This window comes from Podarcis tiliguerta, assembly GCF_965153285.1.
Source record: "Podarcis tiliguerta genome assembly, chromosome: 3".
Classification (NCBI taxonomy): domain Eukaryota; kingdom Metazoa; phylum Chordata; class Lepidosauria; order Squamata; family Lacertidae; genus Podarcis; species Podarcis tiliguerta.
In genome coordinates, this window is record NC_139536.1 from 2579212 (window position 1) to 2603242 (window position 24031).

The window sequence follows — 24031 nt, forward strand, 5'->3', positions numbered from 1 at the left end:
TTTACTCTCTCCTTTGCCTCCCCCCCCCACCCCAAATCCTCTTCCCACAGCCTGTGAATCCTCTGTTGGAGCGGGTTGGGCTGGATGACCCCAGGGTACCCCATCCGAGGCTGCATTTTAACCTGTATTTTAAATTGGGGTTCCCCCCCCCATTATGTTTTTACTGTAATTTTTACTGTTGTTAGCCTCCTTGAGCCCGGCTCTGGCCGGGGAGGGCAGGGTATAAATAAAATTATTATTATTATTATTATTATTATTATTATTATTATTATTATCCAACTTGGCAATTCTCTGACTCCTGCCGTTTCTAGCAACTGGTATTTGGGAGTTTGCTGCCTCCGACATTGGAGACAGAGCAGAACCATTATGGCCCATAGCTACTTAAGGGTGCCGTTTTTGTGGGCACTAAAAGTCCACCTTCAGGACAAATTTAGAAGCCCATTTCTCTAAGTGTTTGCAAATACCTGGAGAGATTCTCTGCTCTGTCCACCAAAACGTTAACTTTTAAGTGCCACATTCCTCAAGATGTCTCTGCTCTGTCTGATGCCAGGAAGCACTTAGCAAAATGGTCCCCATTCTCGTTTCTGTTTAAAAATAAACAGCTCTTACCTTGCACTAATAGGAGACGTCTATTTAGATCTCTATCTGGGAGCTGGGAAAATGAGAATTAAAGGCGATAGATGTTTTGATGGAAAGTTGGAAATAACAGCCACATCTCTCTATAAAAGGCTGGAGCCTTAGCAAGTCTTTGGTTGCTGAAGACAGCCAGGGGGGAAAAAAACAACTTTCTGCACATTGGAGGGTGGGAAAAGAGAATTATTGACTGGTTGAGGACGGGGTCTCCCCAGCCACTCACTCCTCCAACTCAAGACTCAAATTAATTGCAATTATTTTGGGAAAAATAACCAGCATTTAAAAATCAAGCCAATTGTTTAGAAACACAGAACAACAAACCCCTGTGTTGCAAACTTAACACAACAAACAACACAAAGACCAGTATACTAGATAGCACAGCAATTCTTATTGCATAATATACATAATTTAGTACAGCAAAAACAAAAAAACAAAATGTGTACACTTGTAAATTCTCTAATATATTTGAAATCAAATGAACACATGTCTGTCAATCTTTGAAAGTCCGTAAAAGTATAAGAATAAAACTTTTTAGGCGTTCATGGTGCTGAAGTAGTGAGTGAATAACAACGTAGGACAGTGATCCCGGATAATCTGACCGTTTCGCTGGAATCTTCTTCAGCACAACCCATTGTTGTTGTTGTTGTTTAATCGTTTAGTCGTGTCCGCCTCTTCGTGACCCCCTGGACCAGAGCACGCCAGGCCCTCCTGTCTTCCACTGCCTCCCGCAGTTTGGTCAAACGCATGTTGGTAGCTTCAAGAACACTGTCCCACCATCTCATCCTCTGCTGTCCCCTTCTCCTTGTGCCCTCCATCTTTTCCAACATCAGGGTCTTTTCCAGGAGTCTTCTCTTCTCATGAGGTGGCCAAAGTATTGGAGCCTCAGCTTCACAATCTGTCCTTCGAGTGAGCACTCAGGGCTGATTTCCTTCAGAATGGAGAGGTTTGATCTTCTTGCAGTCCATGGGACTCTCAAGAGTCTCCTCCAGCACCAGAATTCAAAAGCATCCATTCTTCGGCGATCAGCCTTCTTTATGGTCCAACTCTCACTTCCATACATCACTACTGGGAAAACCATAGCTTTTACTATACGGACCTTTGTCGGCAAGGTGATGTCTCTGCTTTTTAAGATGCTGTCTAGGTTTTTCATCGCTTTTCTCCCAAGAAGCAGGCGTCTTTTAATTTCCCATAGATTAGAAAAATGCACAAGGAGCAGTGGTCATAAGGATATGTTACATAGATTCCAGCGCCTAAAAAGTTTTACTGCTTAGCGCACAGGATAGCATCTATTACTTTGTTTCAACTATAGACTTACTATACTTTTACGGACTTTCAAAGATTGACAGACGTGTGTTCATTTGATTTCAAATATATTAGAGAATTTACAAGTGTACACATTTTGCTTTTGCTGTACTAAATTATGTATATTATGCAATAAGAATTGCAGTGCTATCTAGTAGACTGGTCTTCGTGTTGTTAATTGTTTAGAAAAGGCTTCACGAGCATAGTTAACCTGCAGACTTTGTGGCGTTAGTTTTAGCGAATTTACCGAAAAGGCTGTTTCTTAATTTGTCCGTCAGTGCTGGGAAGTTTCCCTGTAACGGCTGCAGCAGATATGCCGCCTGAGAAATAAAGATACCGTTAGAAAAATTGCACGCTTTCCTAGACAGTGTGGCGTAGGGACTATCACTGCAAGAGAGAAAATGAGGAAGGAGGCACTTGTTTCTTTTGTTCCCTTGCGCCCTTCAGCTAAGGAAATTCTGTTTCGCCGCTCTGTGATTCTGAGTTAGCTTCTCAGTGCGAACAGCACCACCGCCGGGTTTTAATCTCAAGTTTTGCCTTTTTAGGGAGAATCGGAATCGGCTGACGCAGATCATGCTTCTGAAATCCCTCCTCCAGGTAAGCAATATGGTGTGTTTTTTTCATTAATCCCAGAATCTGGGAGAGTTGCCCTATGGCATTGTGTTGCAACTGAGCCGCGGTGATCCAACTCTTGATTTATTTTTTTTAAAAAGTTTTGTTTTGTTTTTGTAACAAAAAACAACCTTTATTATACATCAATTTACATTAATTTACATATAACTTAGACAATACACAGCACAACATAGACATCCTAGACACTGACTTCTTCTCCTTGTGCTATTTTACACTTTGTTAAGCTATACACATTTCATTATCATTAGTTTGGTTTCCCATTTTATATCCGTAAGCTTTTACTATGTACATTCTCTAAATTTCAAGATTCATTCTAGGGCTGCCAGGAGATTAACACTGTCACTGTAATTTTAAAGATATCCTTTAAATATCATCCAATATTTATTAACTTTCGGTATTGGATTTCCTGTTATTCTCCCTGTCGCTTTGGCAAGTTGTAAGTATTCTATTGTTTTCGCTTGCCAGTCCATTTTTGTGGGGATGCTATCAACTTTCCAATTCGTTGCTATTAAAATCCTAGCCCAGGCACGGGCAAACTCCGGCCCTCCAGATATTTTTGAGACTACAATTCCCATGATCCCTGACCACTGGTCCTGTTAGTCATGGATGATGGGAATAGTAGTTCCAAAACATCAGGAGGCCCTTTAAAGCCCTAAACGGCCTCGGTCCTATATACCTGGAGGAGCGTCTCCACCCCCATCATTCTGCCCGGACACTGAGGTCCAGCTCCGAAGACCTTCTGGTGGTTCCCTCGCTGCGAGAAGCAAAGCTACAGGGAACCAGGCAGAGGGCCTTTTCGGTAGCGTTGCCCGCCCTGTGGAACACCCTCCCATCAGATGTCAAGGCTTTTATCTGACTTTTAAGAGACATCTGAAGGCAGCCCTATTTAGGGAAGTTTTACTGTGTGACATTTTAATGTGTTTTTAATCTTTGTTGAAAGCCGCCCAGAGTGGCTGGGGAAACCCAGCCAGATGGGCGGGGTACAAATAATAAATTATTAATATTATTATTGTTATTATTATGGAGGGCCGGAGTTTGCCTATGCCTGTCCCAGCCGCTGTGGTTGCGTATATAAAGAGGAGTCTATGATTTTACTTGATGCCCATGGACATAATACCTAACAGGAAGGCTCTGTGATTCTATGAGGTTGGTGCCATTTAATGGAGATCTCTGTGGATCCCGCAGGTCTCCACTGGCTTCCAGTGCAGCAACATGCTGACAGCTCTGCCCAGCTCCTTCCTGGACCGTCTCCTGTCCGCGGCTCTGATGGAGGACGCAGAGATCCGCCTCTTTGTCCTCCAGATCCTCATCAGCTTCATCGACCGCCACGGGAACAAGCACAAGTTCCAGACCATCAGGTGCGCAGGCCTTGCCTTTCGTTTGAGGGCTGGCAGGATGGGGGGCGGTGTTGGGATGCAGCCGAGGAATTGGGGGAAATAGGAAAGCCCCCAGCTGGCCCCAGACCACCAGCCGGTGTGCCAGGCAATCTTCAGTCCTAGGATCAGCATGAAACTGCAACCCTAGCTTCAGAAGCTGAGCACAGGCACTCAACTGCGAAACAGAAGTGGCAGCGAGAGGCTGTGTTGAGCATATTTACAAGCAATTTATTCAGCATGCAAAGGTAAAGGGACCCCTGACCATTAGGTCCAGTCGTGACCGACTCTGGGGTTGAGGCACTCATCTCGCTTTATTGGCCGAGGGAGCCGGCGTACAGCCTCCGGGTAATATGGCCAGCATGACTAAGCCGCTTCTGGTGAACCAGAGCAGCGCACGGAAACGCCGTTTACCTTCCCGCCAGAGCGGTACCTATGTATCTACTTGCACTTTGACGTGCTTTCGAACTGCTAGGTTGGCAGGAGCAGGGACCGAACAACGGGAGCTCACCCCGCCGTGGGGATTCGAACCGCCGACCTTCTGATCGGCAAGCCCTAGGCTCTGTGGTTTAACCCACAGCGTCACCCGCCTCCCACTTATTCAGCATACATCAGGACAAAAGGAAAACATGTCTTCTCCCCTTCATGTCCAAAGCAAGCAGCTAAAAGCAAAAGCTGTACACAAACAGAAGCTCTGAGCAAGCTGTGCTGGAGTGTAAACAGGCATGTGACGTACAACAATCATGCCTGTCCCTTAAGTTGGAACAGAATATTCTAACAGACGGGAGCCCGGGCCAACTTCATGGACTTGCAGCAGGACCCCAGAGCAGTGGTGGCAAATCTTTTAGAGACCGAGTGCCCAAACTGCAACCCAAAACCCACTTATTTTTCGCAAAGGGCCAACACGGCAATTTACCGTATTTTTCCGTGTTGTTGAGCTGGGGGGGGGGTTGGTTTGCCCATAGCCGTTGAGCTTTTTGGGGGGAGGATTACCCAGGGATCTAGGGATGTGGGTGGTGCTGTGGGTTAAACCACAGAGCCTAGGACTTGCCGATCAGAAGGTTGGCGGTTCGAATCCCCGCAACGGGGTGAGCTCCCGTTGCTCGGTCCCTGCTCCTGCCCACCTAGCAGTTCGAAAGCACGCCAAAACGCAAGTAGATAAATAGGTACCACTATTTATCTGCCAGCGGCTGCAGGTAAATGTTGAAAAGCATGGGGGAGAGGACAGAACCCTGAGGCACCCCACAAGTGAGAGCCCAGGGGTCTGAACACTCATCCCCCCACTACCACTTTCTGAACACGGCCCAGGAGCATTGCCACCACTATGCCACGCTGCCTCTCATTTCATCCTTTGCCATTTCCCCGCACAGCACCATCAGTGATATCTCCATCCTGAAGCTGAAAGTGGACAAGTGCTCTCGCCAGGATACTGTCTTCATGAAAAAGGTATGGGGGAAAGGTGCTTGTGGGTTTGCAAGACTTGCAGGTGGAAGGATGTGAGCCAGCCAGGTGGACAGGTAGACATCAACGGGGGGGGGGGGATCATTTATGGCACCTTCCATGTGCAACGCCGTTTATCCACCATATTAATAATATTACCTATACCCCTCCCATCTGGCCGGGCCTCCCCAACCACTCTGGGCTGCTTCCAATAGAATATTAAAAACACAATAAAACATCAAAACTTCCCTAAACATCCTGAATCTTCCGACATTCATTGCATGTTCACAGATGCTAGTGTTATGAGAGGGAGAAAAAGTCTTCTTCTTATTTCTTCTTACTTGTTGAATTTATTTACCCTGGTGGTCTCAGGGTGGTTCATAGAATAAAATCAAGATATAAAACCACAAAATACATAATAAAAATAAAAACTACAACCCAAAACATCCCGCACACACACACAAAAACACATTTTAAAAGGGCATAGGATGTCAATCAGGTCAACCAAAGGCATGGTTAAAAAGGAACATTTCCCCCCTGTGCCTGAAGGTGTGTAATAATAATAATAATAATAATAATAATTTATTTGTACCCCGCCCATCTGGCTGGGTTTCCCCAGCCACTCTGGGCGGCTTCCAACAAAGACCAAAAATACACTAAAATGTCACATATGAAAAACCTCCCTGAACAGGGCTGCCTTCAGATGTCTTCTGAATGTCAGGTAGTTGTTTATCTCTTTGACATCTGTGCAATGAAGGCACCAGGCGAACTTCCCTGGGGAGAGCGTTCCACAGACGGGGAGCCACTGCAGAGAAGGCCTTGCTCTTGTGTTCCCACCCTGCGGTGCGGACCTCTCAAGGAGGAGGCACACAAAGAAGGGCTTCAGAAGATGCTTCTCTACCCATGCCTTGCATAATATTATAAACTTCTGTCATGTTGCCTCTTAACTCTCCTTTTCGCCAAACGAAAAACTCCCCAAGGCTGCAACATTTCCTCTTCGGCGAGTCTCTCCATCCCCTTGATTATTTTGGCTGCCCTTTTCGAGGCGACCGGGACTGTGCCGTATTCCAAATTTGGCCGCACCCCAGATTTCTATACCGGGAAACCTACAATGCTGGTGGTTTACCGTATTTTTCGCTCTATAGGACGCACTTTTCCCCCTCCAAAAATGAAGGGGAAATGTGTGTGTGTCCTATGGAGCGATTACAGGAGGGAGGCAGGCAGGAAAAGCCCCCAAAAGCCGCACACAAGCTCCACGCGGCTCTTGCGGGCTTTTCCTCAGGAGGGAGAAGGGACTGACGCAGCCAGTCAGTCCCTTCTCCCTCCTCGTAGAAAAGCCCACAGGAGCCGCACGCTCCTTAAAGGGTGCGCGGCTCCTGTGGGCTTTTGCAGGAGGTGGGGTTATTGCCATAGCCGTGTGCAGCCTCTCCCTGCTGGAGAGGGTGCGTGGGGCTAAAGAAGCCATAGCCCCGGGCTTCCCTGGCAGCCTTGAGAAGCTCGCGGAGCATCGCTTCCCCCCACCGCCAGCCCCACAAGCTCGGGGGGCAGCAGAAGGCTGCACGCCTTTCTGCTGCTCCCCGACCTGCTCTTTGGGGCTGGCAGTGGGCTTCCCCCCGCCAGCCCCAAAGAGTAGGTCAAAAGGAGCCTGAAGCCTGGAGAGTGAGAGGAGTCGGTACCCCTTCCAAGGTAGCTGCCTGAAGGCGACTGAACGCACCTTGAACAACACCTTGTTTTAGAGGGGGAGAACAAGGGGAAGAAAATTCTCCCCTTCTCTGTGCAGTGCCTCCTGCCGCTTCGCTGAAGGGGCGCTGGGCAGAGAGAGGGAGAATTTTTTCTTGTTCTCCCCCTCTTAAACAAGGCGCGTCCTATGGTCCGGTGCGTCCTATAGAGCGAAAATAGTTTTCGGAAGCATGGAAATATAAAAGTCCTCCGGCGATGCCTCTCTCACGAACACTGCCTCTCTGCTCTTCCTTTTTTTTTTTTTTAAATGATATTTATTAAGATTTTAAAATTACAGAGAAAAAAAGAATCAGAAAATGACGAACAAAAATAGACAAGAAAAAAAGGATTAAACAATACAAGTCAATAAAAAGAAAAAAGAGAGAAAAAACAAAACACACAATACATCAAAACTAAAAGCAAAAGCAAACAAACATTTTAAAAACAAATCCAATATTCCCAAATCTTTATCTTTCGTTAACTTGTTTCATCGACCTCCTCGCACCTCCCTTTTTTGTATTCTAGTTATTAATTATCTCAGCAAATCCTTTCCATCTTTCACTATATTCTGTCAATAATTTACCTTAATTTATTTTAACCTTATCTTACCATAAAAAGCCCTAAAGCTTAATTCTTAAAACTTATTTATACATAATTCCTTATAGCATTTCTACTAAAGTCAAATAGTTTCATTCCAGCATTTTTTCTAACACTCATTAATTTTACAATAATTCTCTAAATAATTTTTTAAACTTTTTCCAATCTTCATCCATCGTCTCTTCTTCCTGGTCTCGGGTTTTGTCAGTCCTTTCTATCCTTTCCATCAACCTGGAGACCTTATATCCGAGGCTCTTAAGTCTTTTCCATGTCCCTTCCGCAGGTCTTCTTCATGTTTATACCTGCACTTTACTTTGTCTTCTGCTGATCTTATTCTTAATTTCCTTCCTTTCTCACTGAGGGGTAGATCTCGGGGAGACTCCAACTTGACAATATCTTTACCCGCCTCTCTGCTTTTCCACAGCACTCGCAGCAGCTCTATCGCCACATGTACTTGACGTGCAAGGAGGAGACCAACGGGCGGGCGCATTACGAGGCCATCTACAGCCTGCTAGCGCTCACCAGCATTGAGCTGGCCAACGAGGAGGTGGTGGTGGACCTCATCCGCCTGGCGCTGGCCATGCAGGTAGGGGCTGGGCCAGGGAGGGGGTGTCTGCCAAGACCCACTTGGGAGCCTTTCTGGGGGGTCAGGAGGAGAGAGAACGGGGTGCCAAATCAATACTGATATGACTATCGTTAAGGTGGTCTTAATCTGTTTCAAAAGGGCTTTCCCTGAAGTGTGACCCAGCTCTCTATATTTTGGGGGAAATTTTGATTGAAGAAATGGCTTTGCGGTTTTTAAAGAGTTCAATCTCTGTGATTTATCTTATCTTATTTGTAAGCCTTTGGGCTGTGAAGCTGTTTAGAAATCTGTGAAACAAAGAATAAATTTGTTCTGCAAAGAGCTTTTAGAGAATTAATCTGATCCAGCACCAGCTGTTCTTTCTGTATTTTATTGATTTGATAATGTTATAGTTACGTGATGTTTTGATACTTTTATTTGGCTGAGTTAGAATCATAGAACTGTGGGGTTAGAAGGGACCCTGAGGATTAGCTTGCCCAACAACCTGCAATAATCATAATAATAATAATTTATTTATACCCTGCCCATCTGGCTGGGCTTCCCCAGCCACTCTGGGCAGCTTCCAACAAAATATTAAAATACTATAATGCAATGCAGAAATATGCAGCTGTCTTGTTCAGGGATCGAACCTGCAACCACCTTCATAACCAACTGAGCTTAGGCGGTTTATACATATTATTATGTAAATGAATAACAGTGAGTTCTAGCATATAGAATCAGAGTATTGTAGTGTTGCAAGGGACCCCAAAGGTCATCCAGTCCAACCCCCTGCAATGCAGAAACTTCAACCAAAGCTTCCTTGACAGATGGCCATCTAACCTCACAGGTACAAGCCATCAGTGCCAGATTTACATATAAGCTAAACAAGCTCTAGCTTAGGGCCCCACTCTCTTGGCGACCCCCAAAAAATTTAAAGGGGGGAAAAACTGGATGTACATTTCCAAAATATAAGATAAAAAACAAATAAAATAAAACCTACATCCAGCAACAGTGTTTTGTGTTGTGTAGGCTCCTAGGATGCAAGTCATGGGCCACGCCTGCTAGCCTACTCCCTAAAATATCACCGCTTTCCTCATTTATATATACAGGGTGCATAGCTGTCAACTTGCAGATTTGAAAATAAGGGACCAGCAGCCTTGAAAATAAGGGACCAGCAGCCAAAATAAGGGACCTGCAGCCTCCCCTGTTCCAGGCACTCCAGTCTTCCTGTCCTCCTGCAGTCTGGTCAAACTCATGCTGGTAGCTTCGAGAACACTGTCCAACCAACTTTGTAACCAGAGGTGCAACTGAATAGAATCTGAATCACATGCACCACAAGGCCTATGCAGCCTCAACTTAAGATGGCTCCCCGGCCTGGCTTTGCACTGCAAAGTTTGCAGCAGCATGTGCAACAAAATGGCATCTAGCATTCAAAAACCTCCTCAGCTTGCATTAACTAGCCACACACAAGGCATGCAAGCTCCACCCCCCAGTCATTCTTAGACTTCTTATTGGGTGAGCAACACAGCCAAGCAACACAGTTGGAGCCTCCCTCCTCCCTGACCGGCAGGGAGGGAGGGAGAGGAGCTGCTTCCTTTGAAATTTAAGGGACATCATTTAAGGGACATTAAAGGGACATCTATCAATAAGGGACAGCAGCGGGACATGGCGCTGGAATAAGGGACTGTCCCTTCAAATAAGGGACACTTGGCAGCTATGCAGGGTATCAACATTCTGCATGGACTGGTTGCAGGGCAACATGTGCAAATGGCTTGAGATACCTATTAGGTCCATCAATTACCACATAGCATATAGTAAAGGTAAAGGGACCCCTGACCATTAGGTCCAGTCATGACCAACTCTGGGGTTGCAGCGCTCATCTCGCTTTATTGGCCAAGGGAGCCGGCGTACAGCTTCCGGGTCATGTGGCCAGCATGACTAAGCCACTTCTGGCGAACCAGAGCAGTGCATGGAAACGCCGTTTACCTTCCCGCTGAAGTGGTACCTATTTATCTACTTGCACTTTGACGTGCTTTCGAACTGCTAGGTTGGCAGGAACAGGGACCGAGCAATGGGAGCTCACCCCGTTGTGGGGATTCGAACCGCCGACCTTCTGATCGGCAAGCCCTAGGCTCTGTGGTTTAACCCACAGCGCCACCTGCGTCCCCACATAGCATATATTCAACAAAAAGAACAGTGATGATTTGTTGTTGACAAAGGACAGCTGGTCATATAAAGGGCCACATTACCTTCAGGAGATGAGGGCCTCACGCAACCTCAATGCGGCCCTGCAAGTGATATAAGATTTCTGCCCTGCCTATGGCTGTCAAAGAGCAGCTTAGAATAACCCAGTTCAACCCAACAAGACGATAAAGAAGCAGAGGAGAATCAGGCATTTCCCAGGTCTCTCAGGTTTATCGGTTGGCGTTGATATCCGACTGCCTGGACCCATAACATCCTGACCTTATTTGCAGGAGCTGGCCCAGGTCAACGAGGACAACCTGCCTTTATACAGTCGCTGTGCCCTCTATGCCCTCGGCGCTGCCTACCTGAACCTGATCAGCCAGCTGACCACGGTGCCCGCCTTCTGCCAGCACATCCACGAGGTCTGTATTGTCCCTGTTATAAAAGGTAAAGGGACCCCTGATCATTAGGTCCAGTCGCAGACGACTCTGGGGTTGTGGTACTCATCTCGCTTTATTGGCCGAGGGAGCCGGCATACAGCTTCCGGGTCATGTGGCCAGCATGACTAAGCCGCTTATGGCGAACCAGAGCAGCGCAAGGAAACGCCGTTTACCTTCCCGCCAGAGCGGTACCTATTTATCTACTTGCACTTTGACGTGCTTTCAAACTGCTAGGTTGGCAGGAGCAGGGACCGAGCAACGGGAGCTCACCCCGTCATGGGGATTCGAACTGCCGACCTTCTGATCGGCAAGCCCTAGACTCTGGTTTAACCCACAGCGCCACCCGCGTCCCACTCTGATAGAGTAAACCAGTCTTAATATTGGGGAACCTAACTGTCGGTGTGTGCCAAGCAGGGCACTCAGAGATGTGGGTGCTGGTGGTGGTCGAAGGTTTCCCAAGAATCTCAGCTGGCTGAGCGAGCCCTGCCTCTTTTCCAGGTCATTGAGATGAGGCAGAAAGAGGCACCGTACCTGCTCCCCGAAGGTGTGTTTGCAGAGAAGCCCAGGTAAGCCAGCCCAGGAGCCTCTGACTTGGAATCCAAGCCGTGAGGCTTTCCTCATCCGGTGACACACACATTCCTTTTGTGCTGATGCTCATTTCTTCTCCTGATTCCCTTCCATAGGCTATCGAGGAACCTGGACCGCCTTGGCCCCGAGATCCTCTTTCGGCAGAGCAAGATCAGCGAGGTGCTGGGGGGCAGCGGATACAATTCGGACCGGCTCAGCACCCCTTATATCCCCCAGCTGACAGGTACGGGGGCTGAGTGTGCCCTCCGATGCTAGGGGAGGGAGGGGGAAATGCAAAGTGGTCGAATTTTCACCTCTAAACCCCCGGCTACCCTCTTAGTACATCCCAATAGGTAATCCTGCACTTCAAGAAGTGCCGATCCAGAACAACTCCACATTCCTCGTACCATTTCATTTTTAAAGTAATAATAGTTTTTATTAAGCTTTACAGTGGATGCTCGGGTTGCGAATGTGATCCATGCAGAATGTACGTTCGCAACGCGCGTCTGCACACACGCAGGTTGCGATTTGGCGCTTCTGCGCATGCACAGAGCACGATTTAGCACTTCTGCGCATGCGCGACCGCCGAAACCCAGAAGTAACCCGTTCCGGTACTTCCTGGTTTTGGTGGTCAGCAACCCGAAAAAACGCAACCTGAAGCGGCTGTAACCCGAGGTATGACTGTATAGGGGAAAAAATGCAAAACTTAATATCTTTTCCCTTTTTTATCTAAACTAAGACTTTGGTCTAGATACAATAAAAGCATAAAAGGGAGAGAAAAAAGAAAGAAAGGAAAGGAAAGGAAGAGTAAAATAGAGGTTAAGAGAGAAAGACAGAAAGATAACACTCAGAAAGTAAAAAAAAGAAAAACCTTCCCATTCTTCATCTGTCTGCTATATAAAAGCAATATACACTTTATCCAGTCCGATACCCTACAAAGTCACTTTCCATAAACAAAAATGACCTTCAGTCCTCAAATCCAATATCTCTCCCCCACCCCCACGCAAAAAGTCTGTAAGAGGTTTCCAGTCTTTAGCGAATGTTAACCATGACTTTTCTCTGATTTAAACCTGCCGGTTTCCCCATCTCAGCTACAAGCCTGTCAGTTTTAACAGCCGTTCCTCCCATGTTCCCTTTCAGATGAAGATCGGCTGTCAAAGAGGAAGAGCATCGGCGAAACCATCTCCCTGCAGGTGGAAGTGGAGTCGAGAAATAGCCCCGAAAAAGAGGAGGTACGGTTTGGATGGTGCCCTTCCGTGGGCTGTTTGTCGCAAGCCGGCGGGAGATTTCGTGGAAGTCAGGGTTGGGAGCCGGGGGACCCAAGAGGCTTTGTAGGGAACAGCCTTTGAGGTCTTGGCCCTGAGCTGTTATGGGCTGATGGGATTATTGGTTCAGGAGATCTTCCCCACCCCAATCATTTGCTGGCGGTCCTGTTTGCCTCTCAAGTAGGATTTCTGCCCAGAGAACGATGACAAAACAAAAACCTCTGGTTACATGAAAAATATTCAATAAACACACAAGACGTAACCGGCTGTACGTTTGAAAAAATAATACATACTATTCATTGTAGATTTCAGCAGAAGTAGCTCATAAAGTTCGACGGAAAAAGTATAAGACCCAGTGGATCAGCTCATTCTCTAATCAGTTTGTGCATAAGGTCCATATGTGTGAAAGTGTCTATTCCACCTGTCTGTCCATAGAGTCCAACAATCCACACGAAAGGTTGTTACAGTTCCACAGAATCCTTTCACAGAGTCTAAGGGGCGTCTGGTGCGCTGTTTGGAAAAAGACTAGTACGTTTGACCAAACAAGATGAACTTTAACAGGGAGAAATGTAAAGTATTGCACTTGGGCAAAAAAAAATGAGAGGCACAAATACAAGATGGGTGACACCTGGCTTGAGAGCAGTACATGTGAAGAGGATCTAGGAGTCTTGGTTGACCACAAACTTGACATGAGCCAACAGTGTGACGCGGCAGCTAAAAAAGCCAATGCAATTCTGGGCTGCATCAATCGGAGTATAGCATCTAGATCAAGGGAAGTAATAGTGCCACTGTATTCTGCTCTGGTCAGACCTCACCTGGAGTACTGTGTCCAGTTCTGGGCACCACAGTTCAAGAAGGACACTGACAAACTGGAACGTGTCCAGAGGAGGGCAACCAAAATGGTCAAAGGCCTGGAAACGATGCCTTATGAGGAACGGCTAAGGGAGCTGGGCATGTTTAGCCTGGAGAAGAGGAGGTGAAGGGGTGATATGATAGCCATCTTCAAATATATAAAAGGATGTCACATAGAGGAGGGAGAAAGGTTGTTTTCTGCTGCTCCAGAGAAGCGGACACGGAGCAATGGATCCAAACTACAAGAAAGAAGATTCCACCTAAACATTAGGAAGAACTTCCTGACAGTAAGAGCTGTTCGACAGTGGAATTTGCTGCCAAGGAGTGTGGTGGAGTCTCCTTCTTTGGAGGTCTTTAAGCAGAGGCTTGACAACCATATGTCAGGAGTGCTCTGATGGTGTTTCCTGCTTGGCAGGGGGTTGGACTCGATGGCCCTTGTGGTCTCTTCCAACTCTATGATTCTATGATTCTAAGATCTAAGCCTCAGTTCTGTATCTTCATCTGATCCATTGGAACTGGATAGGCTGCAATGCTCATAATCAGGAGGAGTGGTTGAAGGTGGAGATACATCAGATCTGTTAGACTGACTGTGAACTAGTCCTGAGGATTTCAGCCATAAATAAACTTTGCCTGTAGAGTAATCATTACAATCTCTGCTCAACTTCTTTTTCTTAAAACTGGCTAATGCGGGGGAGTAGTTCTGGGCACCTGCAGGAATACCAGGTCCTCAGACTGCTCAATCTGAGGGTTTTTGGGGGGTGCCGTGACGCTCTCACGGTCTCCCCAGCCTTCAGTGCACCGGGGCTCTTTCAGCCGAAAGAACTCCCGTCTGCCATAACTGGGCGACCAACCGGAAGTCCTTCATTGGAAAATTTATTAATGTCCTGATCCAACTTTAGAGTAAGTTTGTCAAAAATCCTCCTTATTGTACTTAGTTTTTGTCCTTTCTTTTAACTCCGTTAAGTCTTTGTTGATCTTTTCTAAATCCATAGCGGGTTGTTCTATGATCAAAAGCATTAGATCATTAGGACATTTGTTCAAGATAGATACCCATTTTTCAACAAAGCTCCTATTGTTCTTAAATTACAGACAACGACGACGTCTTAAGACTCCTGGTTTCTAACATTTCTCTTCTCTTCTCTTCTCTTCTCTTCTCTTCTCTCCTCCTTCCACTGTCCACTCAAACCCGAAACAGAGAGCCCCTGCCGAAGAGATCACGTACGAAACCTTGAAGAACGCAATTGGTAAGAGTTTTTTGGAACCACAGGTGTCCAGCGGGTCCCCTGCCCCTTTTGCGCCCCACTTTGGGCAGAGAGGAAGGGACCATTGACAACTCTCTCACTTTTTAATAATATTTTTATTACATTTTTAACAAAAAGTAATAAAAAACAACGGGTGGCGGGTGGCGCTGTGGGTAAAACCTCAGAGCCTAGGACTTGCCAATTGCATGGCCGGCGGTTCGAATCCCCGCGGCGGGGTGCGCTCCCGTTGCTCGGTCCCTGCTCCTGCCAACCTAGCAGTTCAAAAGCACCCCTAAGTGCAAGTAGATAAATAGGTACCACTCCGGCGGGAAGGTAAACAGCGTTTCCGTGTGCTACGCTGGCTCACCAGAGCAGTGATGTCATGCTGGCCACGTGACCCGGAAGTGTCTGCGGACAGCGCTGGCTCCCGGCCTCTAGAGTGAGATGAGCGCACAACCCTAGAGTCTGGCAAGACTGACCCGTACGGGCAGGGGTACCTTTACCTTTTAATAAAAAACAACAACACAATAACAGATACAATAACAACCACACAAAAAAATTGTACTCAAAAACAATGTCAAAACCATAAAATTGGATTCTCTGAATCCTGTGAGTTCCCTCCCTCCCCATCCCTGGTTCCTAAAGTTTCCTTTTCAACTGCATATCATTTCTACTCCAAAAAAAATTCCACCTAAGGTTTCCTGTGTTATTTCTAAAATTACAAATGTTTTTAAAATCCTGCCAATGTATACAATACTTTTGCATTGTTGTTGTTTAGTTGTTCAGTTGTGTCCGACTCTTCGTGACCCCCTGGACCAGAGCAGGCCAGGCTCTCCTGTCTTCCACTGCCTCCCCCAGTTTGGTCAAACTCATGTTTGTAGCTTCGAGAACACTGTCTCGTCCTCTGTTGTCCCCTTCTCCTTGTGCCCTCCATCTTTCCCAACATCAGGGTCTTTTCCAGGGAGTCTTCTCTTCTCATGAGGTGGCCAAAGTATTGGAGCCTCAGCTTCACGATCTGTCCTTCCAGTGAGCACTCAAGGCTGATTTCCTTCAGAATGGAGAGGTCTGATCTTCCTGCAGTCCATGGGACTCTCAAGAGTCTCCTCCAGTACCATAATTCAAAAGCGTCAATTCTTTGGCGACCAGCCTTCTGTATGGTCCAGCTCTCACTTCCATACATCACTACTGGGAAACCATAGCTTTTACTATACGGACCTTTGTTGGCAAGGTGATGTCTCTACTTTTTAAAATGCTGCCTAGGTTTGCCATTGCTTTCCTCCCAAGAAGCAGGCGTCTCTTAATTTCATGGCTGCTGTCACCATCTGCAGTGATCATGGAGCCCAAGAAAGTAAAATCTCTCACTGCCTCCATTTCCTCCCCTTCTATTTGCCAGGAGGTGATGGGACCAGTGGCCATGATCTTCGGTTTTTTGATGTTGAGCTTCAGACCATATTTTGCGCTCTCCTCTTTCACCCTCAATAAAAGGTTTTTTAATTCCTCCTCACTTTCTGCCATCAAGGTTGTGTCATCTGCATATCTGAGGTTGTTGATATTTCTTCCAGCAATCTTAATTCCGGCTAGGGATTCATCCAGCCCAGCCTTTCGCATGATGAATTCTGCATATAAGTTAAATAAGCAGGGAGACAAAATACAGCCTTGCCGTACTCCTTTCCCAATTTTGAACCAATCAGTTGTTCCATATCCAGTTCTAACTGTAGCTTCTTGTCCCACATAGAGATTTCTCAGGAGACAGATGAGGTGATCAGGCACTCCCATTTCTTTAAGAACTTGCCATAGTTTGCTGTGATCGACACAGTCAAAGGCTTTTGCATAGTCAATGAAGCAGAAGTAAATGTCTTTCTGGAACTCCCTAGCTTTCTCCATAATCCAGCGCATGTTTGCAATTTGGTCTCTGGTTCCCCTGCCTCTTCTAAATCCAGCTTGCACTTCTGGGAGTTCTCGGTCCACATACTGCTTGAGCCTTCCTTGAAGAATTTTAAGCATAACCTTGCTAGCATGTGAAATGAGTGCAATTGTGCGGTAGTTGGAGCATTGTTTAGCACTGCCCTTCTTTGGGATTGGGATGTAGACTGACCTTCTCCAATCTTCTGGCCACTGCTGAGTTTTCCAAACTTGCTGGCATATTGAGTGTAGCACCTTAACAGCATCACCTTTTAAAATTTTAAATAGTTCAGCTGGAATACCATCACTTCCACTGGCCTTGTTATTTGCAATGCTTTCTAAGGCCCATTTGACTTCACTCTCCAGGATGTCTGGCTCAAGGTCAGCAACCACACTACCTGGGGTGTACGAGACATCCATATCTTTCTGGTATAATTCCTCTGTGTATTCTTGCCACCTCTTCTTGATGTCTTCTGCTTCTGTTAGGTCCTTACCACTTTTGTCCTTTATTATGGTAATCTTTGAACGAAATGTTCCTTTCATATCTCCAATTTTCTTGAACAGATCTCTGGTTCTTCCCATTCTGTTGTTTTCCTCTATTTCTTTGCATTGCTCATTTAAGAAGGCCTTCTTGTCTCTCCTTGCTATTTTTTGGAATTCTGCATTCAATTTCCTGTATCTTTCTCTATCTCCCTCGCATTTTGCTTGCCTTCTCTCCTCCGCTATTTGTAAGGCCTCATTGGACAGCCACTTTGCTTTCTTGCATTTCCTTTTCATTGGGATGGTTTTCGTTGCTGCCTCCTGTATAATGTTTTGAGCCTCCATCCATAGTTCTTCAAGCACTCTGTCCAGCAATTCTAAATCCTTAAACCTGTTCCTCACTTCCACTGTGTATTCATAAGGGATTTGGTTTAGATTGTATCTTACCGGCCCAGTGGTTTTTCCTACTTTCTTCAGTTTAAGCTTGAATTTTGCTATAAGAAGCTGATGATCTGAGCCACAGTCAGCTCCAGGTCTTGTTTTTGCTGACTGTATAGAGCTTCTCCATCTTTGGCTGCAGAGAATATAATCAATCTGATTTCGATGCTGGCCATCTGGTGATGTCCATGTGTAGAGTAGTCTCTTGTGTTGTTGGAAAAGAGTGTTTGTGATGACCAGCTTGTTCTCTTGACAGAACTCTATTAGCCTTTGCCCTGATACTTTTGCATACAAAAGTTAAAATACTAAAACAGACTGACATTTGCATCAACTTTCTGAGCACCTGAGTAGGCTTATCTAAACAGGAATGTGTTTAGCAAGTGCTGGAACAACAACAACAGCAACAACAACTTTATTGTTTGTATCCCACCTATCTTACTGGGTTGCCCCCCCCCCCCCCAGCTACTCTGGGCAGCTGCCTTCCAACGAATATAAAAGCGTAATGGAAACATCAGACATTGAAAACTTCCCTCTACAGGAAAGAATATAGCGAAGGCACCTGCTTGGTCTCAAGAGGCAGGGAGTTCCAAAGGGCAGGTGCTGCCCCACCAAACGATCGAGCTCTACCAAATGCAGAACAGGGATTGTGTGACCCCTGCCCTGGTGCCCCCTCTGCAGACGGAAGCGGTCAAGAGGGCACAGGTGGGGTCAGGTGATCTGGCAGGTCAGCTGGTCCCAAGGGCTTTGTATGCTGGCAGGGAATCCTTGAACTTGGCTCTTGCTGCTGTGTCCAACGAACGTTTTGAAATATTGCAAAATTAATGAATGTTAGAAGAATATTGGAATGAAGTTATATGGTTTTAGCAGAAGTGTTATTAAGAATTATACAAAAATTAATTGTTAATGCGTTAAAGTGGAAAATTTAAAGTTAAATTGTGTTAGGATAAATTATAGAACAAAAATTGAAGAAGAGGGAAAGGATTTGTTGAACTAGCAAATTTGAACTAGAATACAAAAAAGCGAGGTGCGAGGAAGTCGAATAAATAAGCAAATGAAAGATATAGATATGAAATTTGGATGTGTGTTTAAATGTTTTTGTTTTGTTTTTGTTGTATTGTTGTATTGCATTTTTTATTGTTGATGTATTGTTTGTTGAATCTATGTATTGTTTTTCTTTATTTTCTTTCTTCTCATAACTATAAAATATCTAATAAATATTATTTTTTATAAAAAAAACCGAACGTTCCTGGTCTTCTTCTTTTTTCAGTAGACAGCGTTGCGGTGGAGGAACAGGAGCGGGAGAGGAGGAGGCAAGTGGTGGAAAAGTTCCAGAAAGCTCCCTTCGAAGAAATCGCGGCTCACTGTGGCGCCCGGGTGAGTGATGATTTGTGCCACACACCTAAATCTGGGCTCCCCAATCCAACACAGCAGGGCACCCTAACCCTCCCTAATTTTTTAATAAAGTGTTATTTACCAGGCAGGCAAGTAGGTTGTGCAGCCATGCCAAGACCTTACCTTCAGTTCCCATCTCTGTTTCCTCATGACACGAGACAAGCATAAACATACTCTCTGCACAAGCGTTAAGCAACGCTGCTGCATTGCGAACCAATCTGCTCCAATCCAGTTCTCTGGTCTTGGAAGTGAGCACTGCAAAGATCCAAGAGGACGGAGAGATCCGCTCACATTTTGCACTGAGCAAAATCCCTCACTTAGTGCGATTTCACCCACTTCCCCCATCAACGCTAACACCTTGAACTGGGCTTGATAGCAAAATGGCAACCTCTGAGCACAAGTTTTCTGTGCCGGCAAGGCCTCCCCCTTGTCAGCAATCGCGCTGCAGCATTCTGCACGGCCGGCAGCCTCAGGATCAAACGCCAGAGAAGCCCCACGTGGATCGCATCGCAGGGCAGCAATTCCTGTTTTTAAATATAAAATAGATTTGTAAAATAGGAATAAAATAGATTTATTCCTAATAAAATAGGAATAAAATAGATTTGCTCATCCTTTGCACTGAGCAAAATCTATACATTCTCAAGAAGCAGAAGAATACAAATATAGCACCATTTCCCAGTTTGCATTCTCTTGAGGTTAAAACTAGGCCCCCGCCCCCATTTCCATGCTTCCCTCAAATGATCTCTTAGTGCTGCATATTAGAGTAATCCCATGCCTTCGTTCCTCCCAGTTTGCAATTCCAATGCTCACAGTCGTCCTCTTCTTGTTGCAGGCCACGCTTCTGCAGAGCAAGCTCAACCAGATATTTGAGATCACCATACGGTAAGGGGGCGGAAGGGGGAGAGAGGTTGGGGGTATTAGGATTGTCCTACTCACATGTAGGACCCTGGCAGAGACACATGCCCGACTGGCATGTTCTCTCTCTCCTGGTTGGTCGTTCGGGAGCTGCGAAAGCTTTCTTCAGCCCGAACATCACAGCGACCGATGCCAACAGACATCGGCACACTTAGGGATCCGCAGAGTCTTCGCAGCTTGCGTAACAGACCTCAGCAACTCAGCATTTTGGTTAATCTACGTTTATTTACATATAATACACTCGGAGCATTCTGATTCAGCTCCTGCCTCTTTCTCATCAGACAGCAAAGAGAGAAAGAACAAAGGACAATAGTCCATAACTGTAAACTATAGTCCATAGCTGTAAACCTTCTATTTTTTTTGCGGGAAATTCCCTTATTCCAGCGCTGTTTCCCGCAGCTATCCTGGATTGTTAGATATCCCGTAGTCTGTCCCCGGAACAGGTGAGACTGCTGATCCCTTATTTTTGAGGCTGCTGATCCCTAATTTTCAAATCTGAAAGTTGACAGCTATGATAGTCCCACTTCATGGAACACAGTACAGTGGTGCCTCGCAAGACGAAATTAATTTGTTCCGCGAGTCTCTTCGTCTAGCGGTTTTTTTGTCTTGCGAAGCAACCCTATTAGCGGCTTAGCGGATCAGCGCTATTAGCGGTTTAGCGGCTATTAAAGGCTATTAAAGGCTTAGCGGATTAGCGGATTAGCTGCTAAAAGGCTATTAGTGGTTTAGCGGCTTAGAAAAAGAGGGTGGGGAGCGGAAAAAAATCTCAAGATTCGCAAGACATTTTCGACTTGGGAAGCAATCCCATAGGGAAATTCGTCCTGCGAAGCGCATCGAAAAACGGAAAACCCTTTCGTCTAGCGGGTTTTCCGTCTTGTGAGGCATTCGTCTTGCGGGGCACCACTGTACTGCCCTTCAGGGTAGTATGCAGTATTAAAACACAAAAATACATAACATAATAAATAAAATCGCAACACCTTTCTCAGGCACACTCCCTTTAAAAGGCCACAAATTGAAAGGCCACAAAATGAAAACATACACCGTCATGTGATAGACAACAATCCCATGACTGCAAACATGGAGCAGGAACTCTAACGGGGGCAGCGCATGGGAGAAACCCCTCTCCCCACACGAGCCTTGCGCAGGAGAACTTCTCCCGCTCGCTTCGGGCAGAGCACCTTTCTTTCGTGACACTTTTTTCCCCACCATGCTGTCAGTGGCTGGACTGAGGAGGAATGGTGGGAGCTGCCCCTCCCCCCCACACACACACCTTCCTGGGAAAAGGAGGAGAGTATAGATTTAGAACAGTGGTTTGCCAAAGGGCATGGTTCAGAGGCTGGCGAAGGTAAAAGCTAGGCTATATGGGGGGGGGGCAGCGGGAAGGAGAAGCATTGGAGGAGAGACAGGTAACAGATTCAGTGTCTCTTGAAAGCATTCCTGACCACCACCCCCCACCCAGAACCAGGCGTCCGTCTTGCCAAATGCAAGATGATTCTTTTGAAATTAGTCTCAGAAGCATTACAAGCACAAGTGTAATAAACAGAAATCTGCCCTTATTCCCTTATGGGGGACACAAAAGCCCTTATAGAGTCCTTTGCAGGTTCTCCATCAGTCGGAGAAAATAACAGGCCAACCAGAGAATACTGAGAAGCAAAGCAACTAGTAAGCCTGATCTTTATTAACTGTTGCAACAGGGTGCTCCCCTCACACGCAGGAGAGGAGGAGGACCCAGAACCCAGGTATGTCCGCCCTTATATGGACATTTTAAATTCCCCGCCCTGGAGTTCAAGACCACCCCCAGAAACATCATACATACATCACAGAAAGGGCAGTCTACAGCAGAAATCTGAGTGCGTTGTTTACCTCCTGTCGTTGTTTATCTCCTGTCTGGCAGGTTACCTGTTAATGCTTACTTGATTGGATACCCCGGCCAGTCTTTTGTAATGATAAATACTTAGTTCCTGAGCCAGGTCACAGGCTCACACCCTATTCATATCTTAAATGCGCCCTTAAGACAGGATTTGTGAAGGAAATGGGGAGGCTTTTCCATTTTCCTCCTTGCAGAGAAAACATTTGGTCGGTTTGGGAGACAATATGGCTTCATGGCTGTTTTCCTGTGCTGCTTCAGACATGTGGTTTATATATTTATGTACGTGTTTTAAGACCTTTCCTTGGTCAACAATCAGCTCAGCAATTGTCACCTCTGGGCACTTCCTCGAGTCCCTATTTTTCAAGGGCAAAATAGCTTTGGAATGGAGGAAACTGGCAAAGGAGTTGATTTTATATATATATATATATATATATATATATATATATATATATATATTATAATAATAATATTTATTAGGTTTTCCACAAATACAAAAACAAAGTTACAAAAACAACAAAATAAAATACAACAAGATAGAAAGCGGAAAAGGGGGGAAAAGGAGAAAAAGCAAAAACCCAAAAATACCTAAAAAAACCCTCCCTCCACCCCACCAACACACACAAAAAAAGAACATTCAAAAAGAAAAGATTTCCATTTTTCAAATTCCCTCTTTCAATAACTTATTTCCTCGGCCTCCTCCCACCTCCCTTTTTGTATTCCAGTTATTAATCAGATCAGCAAATTCTTTCCATCTTTCACTGCTTACTCGCTTATTTACCTTAATCCATTTAAACCTTATTCTCCCATCAACATCACAAGGTAAGTAAGCATCTAAAAAAAGAAAAAATTATCCAAACTCCAATTCACTATATGAAGAAAAAAGAAAGGAAAGAACCTTAAATCTTACACCCTTAAATCCTAATATCATATACCCTTAAATCCTAATATCTCAAATCTTTATCTTATTTCCACTAAAGCCAGAGATTTTATATTATTTTTAAAGCTAGGTCACTTCCCTGAGCTGCCAAGTTGAAAGGATACATTCAGGCATAATATTTGTAGCATTTAACAACTTTAAAGATGTGGCCCCCTCCCGTAATTTCCGTAACAACACGCACTCCAGAGCGACATGGGCCAGCCGTGTCTCAAAGTCTTCTTCTCTTGACCACAGACCTCCTCCCAGCCCCTCCGGGACCATCACGGCCGCCTACGGCCAGCCTCAGAGCCACTCCATCCCGGTCTACGAGATGAAGTTCCCGGACCTGTGCGTCTACTGAGGGCTGCCAACTGCATGCCAGGATGCGACTGCGGCTTCGAACCATCGCCTGGGACCAAGCGGATCGCGATCTTGCTGCCTCCAGGAGCCCATGGGGGAGGGCATCCCCTTTGGACCACCTTCCAAGCAAGAGGGATGCAGGATGCGTCCCCTTACAGTCCCACACACCCCCCAAGGCCCCTTCGTCTTCCTTCCCCTCCTTTGTGCTTGACTCGATTTCCCCGTTATGCGGAAGAGAGCACCCGGGCAGCCTTTGACGGACAGTAGCAAGAGGCGGGGCGCCACTTTCAGCCTCCCTTTTTTAAGAAGATGTTTTAAAAAGTCTTTTTTGGATGGGTCGGGTGTTTCCTTTCTCTCTCTCTCCACTGAACGCGTGTGTTGATAATCCATCGCATAAAGTCAATCTATTCTCTGTGGGTCTGTGTCGTTTCTGCTGCTGGTTCCTGGCTCAGAATATTTCCCTGGCCCAAAAATTGCACCTTTCCCCCATCCGCACCCCGTAATGTACTTTGGGATCCTTTGGGACAGAGATAGATAAATATATATTCACCGTATTTTTTGCTCTATAAGACGCACCAGACCACAAGACGCACCTAGTTTTTGGAGGAGGAAAACAAGGAAAAAAATATTCTGAATCTCAGAAGCCAGAACAGCAAGAGGGATCGCTGCACAGTGGCGTAGCGTGGGGGGTGCAGGGGGGGGCGGGCGCACCGGGCGCAACATCTGGGGGGGGGTGCGCTCGCACTCGCAGCTCTCTGCCCCTACCTGGCTCACTCACTCTCTCTCACCACATCTCTCACTGATCGGATTCGCTGGCTATGCGAATCCGATCCGAGCCGCCGGGTCGCCGCCCACTGTGGAGGGGAGGGTGCCAGGCATGCGGTGCGGTGCGGAGAGAGAGTGAGGGACTATCTGGGGGAGGGACAGTGCAGCGGGGGGGGGGGCGCAAA

The 24031-nt window shown here is 46.2% G+C and overlaps 1 protein-coding gene across 9 annotated transcripts in view; it reads left to right on the forward strand.

Annotated features, from left to right (window-relative positions):
* EFR3B (EFR3 homolog B) overlaps window positions 1-23497 on the forward strand; it is a 124669-nt gene extending 101172 nt beyond the window's left edge. For 6 of the 9 annotated variants that reach the window (XM_083432580.1, XM_083432576.1, XM_083432579.1 and 3 more), the window contains 12 exons: window positions 2481-2532; window positions 3754-3926; window positions 5312-5387; window positions 8122-8283; window positions 10734-10865; window positions 11382-11449; window positions 11567-11694; window positions 12591-12682; window positions 14763-14811; window positions 18896-19002; window positions 19853-19902; window positions 22977-23497. In XM_083432580.1, coding sequence (XP_083288706.1) covers window positions 2481-2532; window positions 3754-3926; window positions 5312-5387; window positions 8122-8283; window positions 10734-10865; window positions 11382-11449; window positions 11567-11694; window positions 12591-12682; window positions 14763-14811; window positions 18896-19002; window positions 19853-19902; window positions 22977-23082 — 1195 coding nt within the window. In that variant the 3' untranslated portion in view covers window positions 23083-23497. The remainder of the gene's footprint in view (window positions 1-2480; window positions 2533-3753; window positions 3927-5311; window positions 5388-8121; window positions 8284-10733; window positions 10866-11381; window positions 11450-11566; window positions 11695-12590; window positions 12683-14762; window positions 14812-18895; window positions 19003-19852; window positions 19903-22976) is intronic. The other 3 variants (XM_083432581.1, XM_083432578.1, XM_083432574.1) reach the window with 1 other exon arrangement.
* The last annotated feature ends 534 nt before the right edge of the window (window positions 23498-24031 follow it).